Source organism: Echinops telfairi, unplaced genomic scaffold (genome assembly GCF_000313985.2).
Source record: "Echinops telfairi isolate 266 unplaced genomic scaffold, ASM31398v2 ScPeMD7_2;HRSCAF=8, whole genome shotgun sequence".
In the NCBI taxonomy this organism is placed as follows: Eukaryota; Metazoa; Chordata; class Mammalia; order Afrosoricida; family Tenrecidae; genus Echinops; species Echinops telfairi.
The window spans coordinates 75776554-75789498 of record NW_022103898.1 but is presented as its reverse complement, the minus strand read 5'-3'; the positions used below and the strand labels follow the sequence as shown (position 1 = coordinate 75789498).

The 12945-nt window shown below is 58.1% G+C and overlaps 2 protein-coding genes across 2 annotated transcripts; one reads left to right on the top strand and one right to left on the bottom strand.

The window, feature by feature from the left end:
* The first annotated feature begins 571 nt into the window (after positions 1-571).
* Positions 572-5109, top strand: LOC101655635 (solute carrier family 26 member 10). Its single transcript, XM_004700815.2, has 13 exons — positions 572-705; positions 843-990; positions 1073-1186; positions 2792-2869; positions 2961-3056; positions 3454-3560; positions 3657-3726; positions 3817-3933; positions 4065-4089; positions 4170-4252; positions 4342-4396; positions 4520-4626; positions 4952-5109. The coding sequence occupies exons 1-13, from the start codon at positions 572-574 to the stop codon at positions 4988-4990; spliced, it is 1173 nt and encodes a 390-aa protein (XP_004700872.2). The 3' UTR covers positions 4991-5109.
* Positions 5110-5118: 9 nt separating this feature from the next.
* B4GALNT1 (beta-1,4-N-acetyl-galactosaminyltransferase 1) lies at positions 5119-11754 on the bottom strand. Its single transcript, XM_004700814.2, has 10 exons — positions 11252-11754; positions 10582-10749; positions 10372-10478; positions 9428-9468; positions 9095-9275; positions 7969-8070; positions 7565-7755; positions 6807-6947; positions 6340-6580; positions 5119-5869 (listed from the first exon to the last, which is right to left on the bottom strand). The coding sequence occupies exons 1-10, from the start codon at positions 11467-11469 to the stop codon at positions 5652-5654; spliced, it is 1608 nt and encodes a 535-aa protein (XP_004700871.1). The 5' UTR covers positions 11470-11754; the 3' UTR covers positions 5119-5651.
* Between the last annotated feature and the right edge of the window lie 1191 nt (positions 11755-12945).

Sequence of the window (12945 nt, the reverse complement as noted above, 5' to 3'; positions counted from 1 at the left end):
CCTGATTTCCCTACTTGTCCCAGAGAACCCACTCCAGACCTGTTACTTTGCCTCCTCTTCCTCCCCACCGGGCTCCCTTGCTGTCTTGCTGGCCACCGCACAGGCCCCTGCAGGGTAATTTCCTGTTCTCTCTCCATTATCAGGTCCCACATACACCTACAGTTCTCTTCCTGGGACTAAGTATTTGCTGTGTTCCCCCCACCCCCACCGCCGAGACCTTACAACCCACTAGATGTAGCCTAGCCTTGCTCCTGAGAATAGCGTTCTCCTGCCCTTGTTCTTTCTCATCCCTGTATCTGCAAGTCTGCTGTCAGCTCCTGAGCAGACACACCTCAGCTCCCTCAGTCATGTGCCCCTGATCACCTCCTAGTGTATTTTTGGTCCCTTCTCATGCTGAACCACAGAGGCCTAGTGGCATAGGGGATTCACATTGGGCTACTAATCCCCAGGACAGCCGTTCAAAACCACCAGCTGCACCAAAGGAGAAAGATGGAAACTCACAGCAGCAGCTCTACCCTGTCCTATGGGGTCACTATGAGTCCTGCCCAGTTCATGGTAGTGAGTTTGCATGATGAGCCCCTCAAGGTTGCCACCCACATCCCTGCTTGTCTCTCTTCCTCAGGTGCTCCTGGCCTCAGTGCTTTGCTTCACCTCTTCTCTGGACACAAGATACAACATCCAGATAGTGGGGGTGCTCCCTGCAGGGTAAGAGAATGAGAAGAGGCTCATGTGCTCCTCCCACACCTTGTCTGGCAACCCAAGGCCTTTCCTACCCAGCACCTCCTCTCATCCTGCCCCTCTCCTCTCTGGCCTTGCCTCACCACAGACCCCTTCCTCTCCAGATTCCCTCACCCTCTCCTTCCCAGCCTGACTGAGCTGCCTGGGATTCTGGCCGACTCGCTGCCCATTGCCCTGGTGACTTTCGCTGTGTCGGCCTCTCTGGCCTCCATCTATGCGGATAAGTACAGCTATACAATTGACTCCAACCAGGTGTGACTCTGACTGGGGAGCCCAGCCACACTTGAGAGACCAGCCCTGGTCTGACCTCCCTCCCCTCACTGCATCCCTGCAGGAACTCTTGGCGCATGGTGTCTCCAACCTCATCTCCTCCCTCTTCTCTTGCTTTCCCAACTCGGCCACACTGGCCACGACCAGCCTACTAGTGGACGCTGGGGGCAATACACAGGTAAGAGGGCACCTTGGAATGAGGGAAAGGCTGGGGCATCCAGCCCTCGGAGGAGAAATGGATACCCAAGGAGCATCTGGATAGAGGAGGCTGGGATTGGGGGAGGGAGGTGGATTATCTGGGTAGGCAGGGTCAGAGGTAATGTAACAATAAGACCAACTAAGTTCCCACCTGATGATCTGCTCCCATAAAGATGGCAACCTAGAAAACCCTATAGGGTAGCTCTGTAGGATCGTGTAGGGTCATTATGGGCCAGAGCCCACTTTACTGCCTATAACAGCCTCTAATCTGGCGTCCCTGGGCGGTACAAGTACTCGGTGTTGTTGGCATTGTTGTTCAAACCAAAGCAAACTCATTGCCATCAAGTTGATGCTGACTCAGTGACCGCTATAGGGCAGGGTAGAGCTGCCCCTGTGGGTTTCCAAGACGACTGTAACTCTTGACAGGGGTAGAAAACCCTGCCTTTGTCCCACAGAGCAGCTGGTGTTTTCAAACTGCTGACCTTGCAGTTAGTAACCCAATGCATAGCCACTACGCCACCAGTGCTCCTTGTGGTCACAGCGCCTTCAAGTCCATTTCAGCTCAACTTATAGCAGCCCCAGTGACAGGGTCCAACTGCTCCATCGGGCTTTTGCCAAGTGTTTTTCCTGTAGAGCTGTTGGGTGGCCTTGAAACACCCATCTTTCAGTGCTCAGCCACGGTGCTTAATTGCTCTGCCACGAAGGCTCCTTGCTGAAAAGTTGGAAGGTCAAACCTACCAGTGCAGCTGGTGGCTTGGAAGACAGTTGGCAATCTGCGTTTGAAAGTTCTCAGCCTTGAAAACCCTAAGGCGCGGTTCAACCCTTCACTCCGCAAGAACCAGCTCCCCAGCAGCTGACAGCAATGATAACCCCGACTGGAAGCCCTGAGTGAGATCGTGCGGACCCATCTGTATTTAAGATAGCAACACTGCCAACTGTTAAACACATTCAGAGACAAGGATCCCTCTTTTTTCTTCCCTCTCTCATGAGGAGGAGCATTTTTGACAAAGTTTTGAAAAGAAATATCACATCAAACCCCTCACCCTACCCTCCTGAATATTTTTTGGTGTTCCTTTCTTTCTGGGAGTGCTAAAGCATGTGTTAGGTTGCCGTTGGGGTCTCCTGCTGCGGCAAGTTGATTCTGATCCGTGGCAACTGTGTTAGAACTGTGTCCCGGGGTGATCCAGGCGTGGCTTTCAAGATGGAGAAGGTGAACTACATCTAGGGCAGTGGTTCTCAACCTTCCTAATGCCATGACCCTTTCATACAGTTCATGTGGTAGTGACCACTCCAACCATAAAATTATTTTTGTTGCTACTTCATCACTGTCATTTTGCTACTGTTAGGAATCGGGTGACTCCTGTGAAAGGGTCATTTGACCCCCAAAGGGGTCGTGACCCACAGGTTGAGAACTGCTGACTAGGGGCTTTCTGGCCATGACAGGTGTTTGGGTGGGGGGAGGAGAATGGTGGATGGGCGCAGCGAGGTCTAGAAGGATGTAAGGAGTGGTGTGGAAGGGAGACTTCCTTGGGAGCTGGAGAGGCAGACAGAGGCAGAGCCTTCCTTCTCGCCCCGCTGCCTGCAGCTGGCCGGCCTCTTCTCCTGCGGGGTGGTCCTGTTGGTCTTGCTGTGGCTGGGGCCCTTCTTCTACTACTTACCCAAGGTAAGGGGCAGAGGAGGCATGGGCGGGCAGCTGGGCGGGTGGGCTGCGGACCAGGGCCCTGGGGGAGTCAGCCTCCCTCTTCTGCCCCCAGGCTGTCCTGGCATGCATCAACATCTCCAGCATGCGCCAGATGTTCTTCCAGATGCAGGAGCTCCCACAGTTATGGCGGATCAGTCGAGTGGACTTTGTGAGAAGTGGCAGCCCTACTCTCCCACCACCCACCCCCTTCCATCTTCCCAGCATCCCCTGCTTCGGCCCTAGATCAACCCACTTACCCTGATCCTCAGTTTTGCAAGCCCCATCACCCTCATCCCATCCTTCACCTCCCCGCTGTTGCAATACACATGCCTCTCGGTACCTTTTCCCCAGAGATAAATTGAAGGGTGGGGTTGACTGAATGCCCTTAGTCTTGACTCTTCATAACCCGCCAGCTAGCACTGAGCTCAGCATGTTGGGCCAGTTCTAGCCATTCTTCCTGGCACTCTTTCACCCCTGCCCTGGCAATCATTCTCCAAGATGCCTTTCCCTGACAGTACAGCCTTGGGCCCTTCTCTCTGGCCACTATCCCCTTCCGTGTCCCCCAGGCTGTGTGGATGGTCACATGGGTTGCTGTCGTGACCCTGAGTGTGGACCTGGGTCTGGCTGTGGGCGTGGTCTTCTCCATGATGACTGTGGTCTGCCGAACCCAGAGGTGGGAGCTGGATGGAGGGGGGTGGGGAGGTGATGCTCTGGGTGATTTCCCCAGCTGGACCAGGCTGGGGGATATGACCCCCAGCTCCCTGCTCAGGGTGCAGTGCCTGGCACTTGGACTCGCTGAAGGAACAGAGCTCTACAGGCCGCTCAGGGAGAGCCGCAAGGTGGGTGGGCTACCACCGAGTGGAGGAAGGAAGGGAAGAGTCCATTCAATCAATGGGATTGGAATGATACTCTGACCCTTGGCCCCTTAGCTCCTCCAGGTTCCTGGGCTCTGTGTCCTCAGCTATCCCACACCACTCTACTTTGGAACCCGGGGTCAGTTCCGCCGTGTTCTAGAGTGGCATCTGGGGCTTGGCGAGAGGGGCAAGGTAAGGGCCTCCAATCAAGAGAGGGGCTCCATTAGGCCTGGGAGGCAGGAGGTGCTCGGGGCTGGGGTGGGGAGCGGGGCTTGGGCTCACGTCTCCCTTGGTGCCCACTGACTGCCCCTTTTTCCCCACAGGAGACTCCAAAGCCTCCTGATGCAGGTGAGATGGGATGACAAGAAGGGAGATTTGAGACTGACCCTCACAAGATCTCCATCCTCCTGCCTTCCTCCCCACCCTAGTTGCTGAGCCTGTCCGAGTGGTGGTCCTTGACTGCAGCGGGGTGACCTTTGCAGATGCTGCTGGGGCCAGAGAAGTGGTACAGGTGAGAGAGAGAGGAGGTTGGAGAAAAAGCCCCATGTTGTTCCACTCAAATCCCTGACTTCAGAGCTACCCCCACCCCCATCTCCACAGCTGGCCTGCCGCTGTCGAGATGCGGGGATCCACCTTCTCCTGGCTCAGTGTAACGGTGAGATGAGTGGTCGCATGGAGGAACCTCAGGCCTGGGAATGACTGGACACTTAGGGAACGGAGGGGTAATAGGACACGGTGTGGACTTGGGACCTGAGAGCCTGATCCCTTCCCCATGTAGCCTCGGTGCTGGGGACTCTGACCTGGGCTGGACTCCTGGACACAGTCACCCCAGGTCAGCTGTTTGTGAGTGTCCAGGATGCTGCTGCTCACGCCCTGGAGAGACTGGTGAGGGGAGGGGAGAACAGGAGGGACTGGGCTCTAGCATGTGAGATGTGGGTCGTGGCTGAGGCCCCAGGCAGAAGGAGCTGAGGAGGGCACTCAGGAAAAGAAGATCAAGGGGGAACGAGTGGGGCTGAAATGACTAGGCCATTTTAAGACCAGGCTGGGGAGGTGAAGCCTCACTGTGGGCAAAGAGCTGAGGAACTAAGGGCCCAGGGTGTGGTGGTGGGTGTGGTGGTAGTGGCCCTCAGAGAACTGCCAAATCTCGGGCAGGGGTGGGGGCTGCCCAGTTTCTCCTGATCTACTCTGACATATCCCCTATCTTTTCCAGGAACTCACTGGTCCAAAAAATTGCACAGTGTGGGTCTGATCCGGTCACTTGGAGAGTGGACAGCTCCAACAATGTGGGGTCATGGGGGGTGGGTGGACTATGCTCCTAAGCCCCCATAACTAGTGTGGCTAATAAAACAAAGCGTGGGGCCTCTGGAACCCGTGAAGTGAGGCTGGGATTCTTCCTCTATTCCCACAGCATCGTAAAAGACACCATGGAGAATGGTTTGTACCAGGTGGTCACCAGCCCGCTCCCTCCTCAGTTCACTCCATCAGGGTGGGGCTGAAGGCAGTGATCAGAGTCCCGGATCCAGAAATGGGAGTTGGGGACATAGTCCTGGGATTACATCTGTGGGGAGGGGCCCTATACCCAAGGAGAGGAGCGGCAAGGGTTTCTACTTTAGTTCTTAGAGTCCCCCTGGGCTCTTTGGCACTTGGGAAGCAAAACCTGTCCCCCTCCCTTTCCTGCCCTATATGGTAGGGTGGGGGCAACCCGGCACTGTGGAAGAGTCTGGCTCCATCGTGCCCACACTGGGCACTCAAGCAAAGGAGGAGTGTCACCAGGACAAGCCCTTACTTGGGATCAGGCTCTGCTGAGGAGGGCTGAGGAGCCGGGAGGCCAGAGGCAGTCATTGGAGAGTGGTCACTGGGTGGGGGGTGTTGCTGGGAAGTCCTGGCAGGGCCAAGGCTCTGGGTGGCCATCAATCTATGGTCATGCATTGGAGCCGGTGTTTGAAGAAGAGCAGGCGGTGTTTGGCTACGTGGCTTTCATCCCGTGGCCCCGGGTAACGATATTGGGCATAAGTCCCCGCACTGGCTTCCCTTGACACCCAAGGAAGCTTCAGCTTGGATGCATGATCCACGATGACGTCAGAGCAGGAGCCCACGCGGAGAGTGCCAAGGCCATCCAGGAAGAATTCTGGAGGTGGGGAGGGGCGCAGAGCAAGGCCCTGAGCATGCAGCAGGCCAAGGGAGAACTGAGAGGCAGAGGTGGGCTCCCAAAGACTTCCTGGCTAAGAAATCATGTCAGTAAACCCCTCTGGATCTTGGTGTTACATATCTTGCCTTGCATTTTGAAAACAGGAAAACCCACCACTTCTGTCTGGAGGCCCAATGAAGGCCTCACAGGCTGCTCCAAGTGTGGTCTGAGCCAGGGGCCTCTGCCGGAACAGTCTGGGGAGGACCGCCTCCCCCCTCCCCCCAGTGGTCTAGGAGTGGAGGTTTATGGGCAGATAGGCTGGGAGGGTGTAGGAGCATTATCACTGCACCCAGCAGCAATCAGGGGTCCCGCGGAGGGGGCGCCAGGAAGAGAGACCCCAGTCCAGCACCCTGCGGAATCAGGGTGGGGGTCTCTGCCAGGTCCTGCCACTGGGATGGGGCGCTACTCACCCAGATGCGCCACACTGCTGAGGCGCGGGTCGAAGCCCACCTCGCGCACCTTGTCGGTGCGCGCCAGGAAGAAGTTGACGACGCCGTCGGTGACCACGCAGCCCGGGAAGCCCGGGAGCTCGTGGTGGAAGCCGCGCCGCTGGCGGAGGCAGTTCCCGAGGCCCGGCGGGCCAGCCTCCACGCTCAGCCGATGCTGGTACGTGGTAGTGAAGCCAGAGATTTCACGCACCGCACCCCCCACCTGCGGGGAGTGGAAACGGGGCTCGTGTTGACACGGGAAGCAGGTGCCCCTCGCTCCCTTACCACCTTCTCTCGCCCCTTCCTCTCCCTCTCGGAGACCCCTCTCTCTGCTGGGGGCCCCTTCAGATCCCTCTCCATGCTTCCCCCCACAACCCTGGCTTCCTCTTTTCTCCTCCAACCCTCTCTGCCACCCGCCCCGCCCCTCCACCCCTGGCGTCCCTGCCCACCAGGTCCAGCGGCGTCCTCTCCAGAACTTCTACGAGCCTCTCCAGCCGTGTCCGCCTCGTGAAGATGAAGTCATCGTCCACCCACAGCACATACTTGGTGGTCACTTGGGACACAGCCAGGTTCCGGCCTGCGAACCAGCCCTGAGGGAGGGGGGTACAACACAGGAAGGGTCAGATGGAGCAGGCTCCCGAGATAAGACCTGCTCTGCCTCCTGTCCCTTTTCGTCCTCCGACTCTGGCTGGTTTGACAGCCTGTGACCCTTTACCAACGAGCCCCAGTGGCTGGCGCAGTGCTTACGTTGGGCTGCTAAGTGCAAGATCGGCAGTTCGAAACCGCCAGCTGCTCCGGCGGGGGTCGGGGGGAGGGGGGACAACAAAGACTGGCCTCTCCAGTTGGCTCAAAGAGTTACTTACAGCCCCAGAACCCCCAGGGGGGTGGCCTGTAGGGTTGCTCTGAGTAGCATCCCCTAGACAGCAAGGGAATGGATTGGACGTTGGGTTCAAAGCCAAAGCAAACCCCAAACACTCTCAGGGCCTCGGAGTCAGTGTTCTGGGGGCTGACTGGCCCGGAATGCATTCGTTCATTCGTGCACGCAGCGACACAGTGGCTATTCTCGCCCCGTCCCTACCCCCCTTCCCCCCCCACCCCCCCACCCCCGCGCTAGTGGCAACCATCTGAAAGGCAGCTGCAAACCAGACAGGCCATGCGCTGACACTCCAGGAACCTGTAGGCCAGGCGGCCCAGCCTGGGTTCACACCTTGCGGAAGGGCATGATATAGTGCTCCACGTGGGGACCACTAATGCGCTCTGGCTTTTCGCTGTCATCCGCGATGATGATGGTGACCGTAGGGTAGAAGCGGCGGATACTGGCAATGAGCTCCTTCAGCCGGTTGTAACGAAGGAAGGTCTTGGTGGCGATAGTGACCAGGGCACTGATGTTGTACTGGGCTAGAAGGGGGCACCCAGGACGTGGGTGTAGATAAGGAGGGTCAAGAGTGAGGAGGGTCCTGTCAGAGCCCCCAATAAAATGATTTTAAAAAGAGAGAGTGACTGAGGAGGTAAAGAAGACAGCTCCCTCCTAGGGCCTCTGCCCCCAACTTGCCTGCCACAGGCAGATCCAGGTGCCTGCCCCTCCCCACCCCCATCAGCCACCAGCCTCACCTTTTTGAGATGGAGCCCCCCCGGGAGGGTACAGCCGAGGGTTGGGGGCATGTCTGATGCGGATGGAGAAGACAGCCTCATGGCCTTCCGTGGAGAAGTGGACTGTGTAGAAAGGAGATGTTATGGGGGGCTGCTCCCAGTGGCTTTAGTTTGGGGCAGCATGCCCTGGGCAGTCCCCCATTCTTTCTTCAGCCGACTGTGTGTTCTGCTTCCTAGGTTGGGTGGGCAAGAGCACACAGTCCTGTCTCCACAGAGCTGACATTGTCATGGGTGGGAGGAAGAATAAAAAAGTTGAAACTGATTCAAAACAAAACAAAATCCCAACACCTTTACTTAATGTTGACTGGGTCAGGCACTTTTTGATGTATACCTTAAATATATCCATTCACTGAATCCTCACCATTGCCCTGCTAAGGAGAGTCCTACTAAGAAGTTGGCCAATTTGTCCACCGCTATGGAATTTATGCAGCTATGGAAGCAAGAGTACTGGGATAGGCAGCCCGCCAGTCTGGTTCTAGGCTAAGTAAACAAAAGTCACAGACTGATAACTATTGAATAGAAAATAAGGCAGGTAATGTGATAGGGAAGAGAAGACATTGGAGCTGAGATCTAAATGACAAGGAAGAGCCGGCTAGCCATGCCAAAATCTGGAGGGAGAACATTCCAGATGGAAGGGACAGCAAGTGCAAAGGCCCTGGGATGGGAACAGGCTTGGTGTGGCAAGCTTTGGAGAGCAGCAGGCAGCTGTGGTACGCCCTCTGTGCCACAGGAGGAGCTCAGAAAGGTAACACCTTTGTCCTCCAGAAAGTGGTGGCCTGGGACTAGAGCCTGGGGCTTTCGGTTCTGGGCCAGGTCACTTCCTGGGGCCCTCATGGTTGGCCTGGAGGGGGACCCACCCAAGGCTTAAGTTTCCCCTGGCCTGCTCTGGCCCCAGATGAACAAAGGCTCCTTCTCTCTGGGCTCTGCTGGTGTAGCTGAAATGCCCATTGTGTGGCTTGGCAGCTCTGGCTACTGCCCCAGTGCCTCCCACATCCTCTGCCACTTGCCCCACCCCTGCCCCAGCCCCAACCTTTCTGGATCTTCTCTGCCCACCCACCCTGCTCCTCCCTCCGCCCTGGCCTCACACCTGTGTCTGCGGTGTTGGTCTGGTAACTTCGGCTGCTGTAAGTGACCAGCTGCAGCTGCCGGTTGAGCTGGTCCAGCCCTGGACTAGTGATTGTGAGCTCAGGCTGCCCCTCTCCAGTGAGAGTCACTCCTGCCACTACCCCTGCCACATCCCAAGTGCCCAAGGAGGCAGTCAGGTTCACCTGGGTGGGGCAGGGGGTGGGGTGGTTGGAGAGTACAGGGTTAGGCCCCACACCCACCTCATGTCTCCCTGGCCCTCCCATGCCTCCCTTGGCCCTCTTCCCCAGCGCCCTCACTGCCTACCTGGTTTCCCCACCCTCCAGTTGCCTCTCACCTGATATAAGGCCAGCCCTGAAGCTGCCAGCAGGCTTAGCCCTGGGAGAAGAATGGAGAGTAAAGTCACAGAAAGGTGGAGTTCTCCCTCCCTCTCTCTCCCCTGGCTCAGCACACACAACCCAGCACTTTCCACCTTTCCTCCTGCTGAGGCTCAGCTGGGCACATTGGCTGTCTTGGCCTACAGTGACCAACTTTTGACTACTTTATGGGTTGGGACATGAAAAAAATTTAAATAAATTATCAAGGGCTCATGAGGAAGGATTGGGGAGGTGGGAAATGAGCTGATACCAAGGACTCAGGTAGAAAGAAAATGTTTCGAAAAGGATGATGCCAACATATGTACAAATGTGCTTGACACAATGGATAACTGGATTGTGATAAGAGCTGTATGAGCTCCTAATAAAATGATTTTTTTTAAAAGATGATAGTTTGGGGCAGTTTTACTAAGGCAGTTTTACACCAGGAGCCCTGGTGGCATAATGGCTACATGTTGGGCTGCTAACTGCAAGGTCCCACGTTTGAAACCACCAGCTTGTTCCCGGAGAGAAGACAGGGCTTTCTACTCCAGTAAGGAGTTCCGGTCTCAGAAACCCACAGGGGGCAGTTAGTTCTACCCTCTCCTACAGGGTCACTGTGAGTCGGCCCCCACTAGATGGCAGTGAGTTTGGTTTTAGAGTCAGAGTTGGAATTGACCAGAAGGCAGCAGATTTGTTTCGTTTTCGTTTTTTAAAATCTTTATGGCAGCAGATTGCCAGGCCTTTCTCCCCAGGCACCGCTGGGTAGGTTTGAGCTGCCAACCTTTAGTTACCTAGTGGGAGGCGTATGTCTTTCACAATTCCTGATAGTCCTAGCACCCCTCTGCTCCCACCTTCCACCTCCCGAGACCCCTTCTGACCTCCAAGCCCCCTTCTCATCAAGAGTCCCACACCCCATTCCAACCACCTGGCACCAAGATGCTCCCCAGTGGCTGCACCTCCACCCCCTGCAGGGGGTACTGTAGCGGGGAGTTGGCAGGGGCGATGAGTAGCTGGTCAGCTGGGGACTGCCTCCTGACAAGTGGAGGAAGAGGAAGAGAGGGGAGTCAGAGGGCAGGGGCTCTGCTAGAAGATGCCCCTCACAGGCCTTCCTCTGCCTCCCCCAGCCTGTCTGCACCTTGAAAGGAAGACTTGGAACTCCTGCTCTCTGGCGGCAACGGCAGCCCTCAGCTCCTTGGGGTCAAAGGCCTTGGTGTAGTCAGTGGCTCGGACCTGCCTCTGGAAGGGGAGCAGCAGGATCCCCCCTTCACTGGACTCACAGCTGCAGTTGTTCCAAGGGAGCAGTCTGGAGGGGTGGGGTGGGGGTGGGGGCGGGGCATCAACTCGCAGCCCCCCAGCTCCCTTCGTCCATCCCAGAGTTTACATAGTACGCCCCGTCCAATATGTGTTCCCCGTAAACCCTGCTCCGCACGTGGTTCCCAAGACAGAGGCCCACGGAGAGGATGCCACGTGCCCGAGGTCTGGATTTTACAGGGCCTGCGAAGAGGGCCAATTAACTGGGCTGTTCAAAACAGGAGGCGCCTGCCGACCGTTCAAAACCTCATGTGGAATCCCCCTTTTGACTCACACCAGTCTCCTCCCCTAACTGAACACCCTCCCGGCCTCGGGACAAGATAGATTTCCGCCTGCCATCCCCCCCACCCCCCCACCGCCCCATCAGCTGGAACCCTTGCCCACTCTCGGTCCCGTCCCCACACTCCCTAAAACCAGGCACTAGCGCTCAACGCTGAAAGAAACAGCCACCCCCACCCCTAGCTAGCTGCTCAGTGGAAGGTTCCCACACTCACCCCACCACTTGCTCCTTGATGCGAACCGGGATGTGTGCATAGCGGGGCTCAGGAGCTAGATCAGGTAGGTGAGGCCTGAGGGCGCTTTGCGGGGGTGTCCACAGCGCCAGCGGAGCCCGGAGGCCCGGGGAGGTTCGGGAGCGAGCGTACAGCAGCCCCAGCGAGGCGCAGGCGAGCAGCAGGACCAGCGCGCAGAGGGCCCGGCGGCCCAGCCGCATCCTGGACAAGGGGACGCGTGAGAGCGCGGGCGTGGACCGCGCCCCGGGACCCCCGCAGCGCGGGAGGCTCTGCGGGCTCTGCGGGGCGCCTCTCTCGTCGGGAATACGAGAGGGTGCCCAGTGACTCGTTACCGCCGCCCACTTCCTCTCGCGCCCGGCCGCCGGGCTCGCGGCCTCCTTTCTTCTGGCCCTCGGCAGCAACTGGGTCTGTCTGCATACCCGAGGCCCGGCATCTTGATACAATAGACAGTTGAGGAGGCGGTTTGGACGCGGCCGCTCGTGGGTGGGATAGCGCCGTTAATACCCCGGAGGCCGCGCCCGCCCCGGTTTGCGCATCCCCGCCCCCACCCCTCGCCCAACATCCAGAGCATCACCTGGGCCAGGGTGGGCTGCAGAGAGCGGCTCCCCACCCAGCTAGTCATGAAAAACGGAGAATCACGGCCGTGCTATTGGGTGGCCCGGCGGAGGTGACCCCTCCCCGCCCGCGGAGGTGACCTGGGGGGGTTGTCTCGGGAAGCGGTGGGAGGAAGGAATGGATGCGGGGGACCGGCGCGCACGCCAACGCCTCCCGCCTGCCGCTCGGCCCGCGCCGCGCCCGAGCTGACCTGTCTACCGCTCTGCCGCCGAGGCCAGCTTGCGGTCGGATCCGCGCCGGGCTCCCAGCGCCGGCCTAGGGGTCCTCATGGAGCCGGCGGTCTCGGGGGTGCGCGGGGCGGGGCTGGGGCGCGCGTGAGCCTGAGTGCGAGGCTCCTCCAGCCTCAGCGGCGCGCCCGAACCCTCCCGCCCGCGCACCCGGGCTTTGTGGACAGCGACGTTGAGACGACTCCTGGGCGTTTCCTGGTTAAGCAATCGAGTTGAGAAAAGGCAACGTTTTGCCACAGGAAGCAAGGGTGGGGGCCCCCAGGCCCGCCGGTCCACTCGCCGGGGCGAGAGAGCTCGGGCAGCCGCCCGGCACTCGTTTCTTATCGCGGCGCCGCACCCTGGGCTGGTTGCGGCGGAGGCTCTGGCGCCGCGCCGGGAACTCGAGCTCCGGGGCGTCCTCTGGTGGTCGCCGAGGAGATCTCAGGGGCGCAGAGCCCAAATCCGGAAAGGTGTCTTCTCCTCCTCCCCCTGGGGCTCTTCAGCCCTTCAGCCTTTCACCCCCAAACCTGGCATCTCAGACATCTGCCCTAATCCCCCGTTGCCCACTCGTTCAGAGCCTCCTATCTCTGTTCCACCCAAGAATGAGCAGTAAGGGCTTTGGGAAGGGATGGGGCAAGTGCCCTCTAACGCTCCATTTCAAGGAAGTTCTGATTTATTAGGCTGAAATAAGAGAAACCGGCCTTCGTCTTTGATTGAAACACAGGCTCTGCCTGGTCAACAAAGGCATATTTAAAGCCTCCTCTCCTACCGTCTGACACTTCAGTAGTGGAGCAATGGTTAAGTAGCTTGGCTGCTGACTAAGAGGTCAGCTGTTTAAACCAACCCAGCCACTTG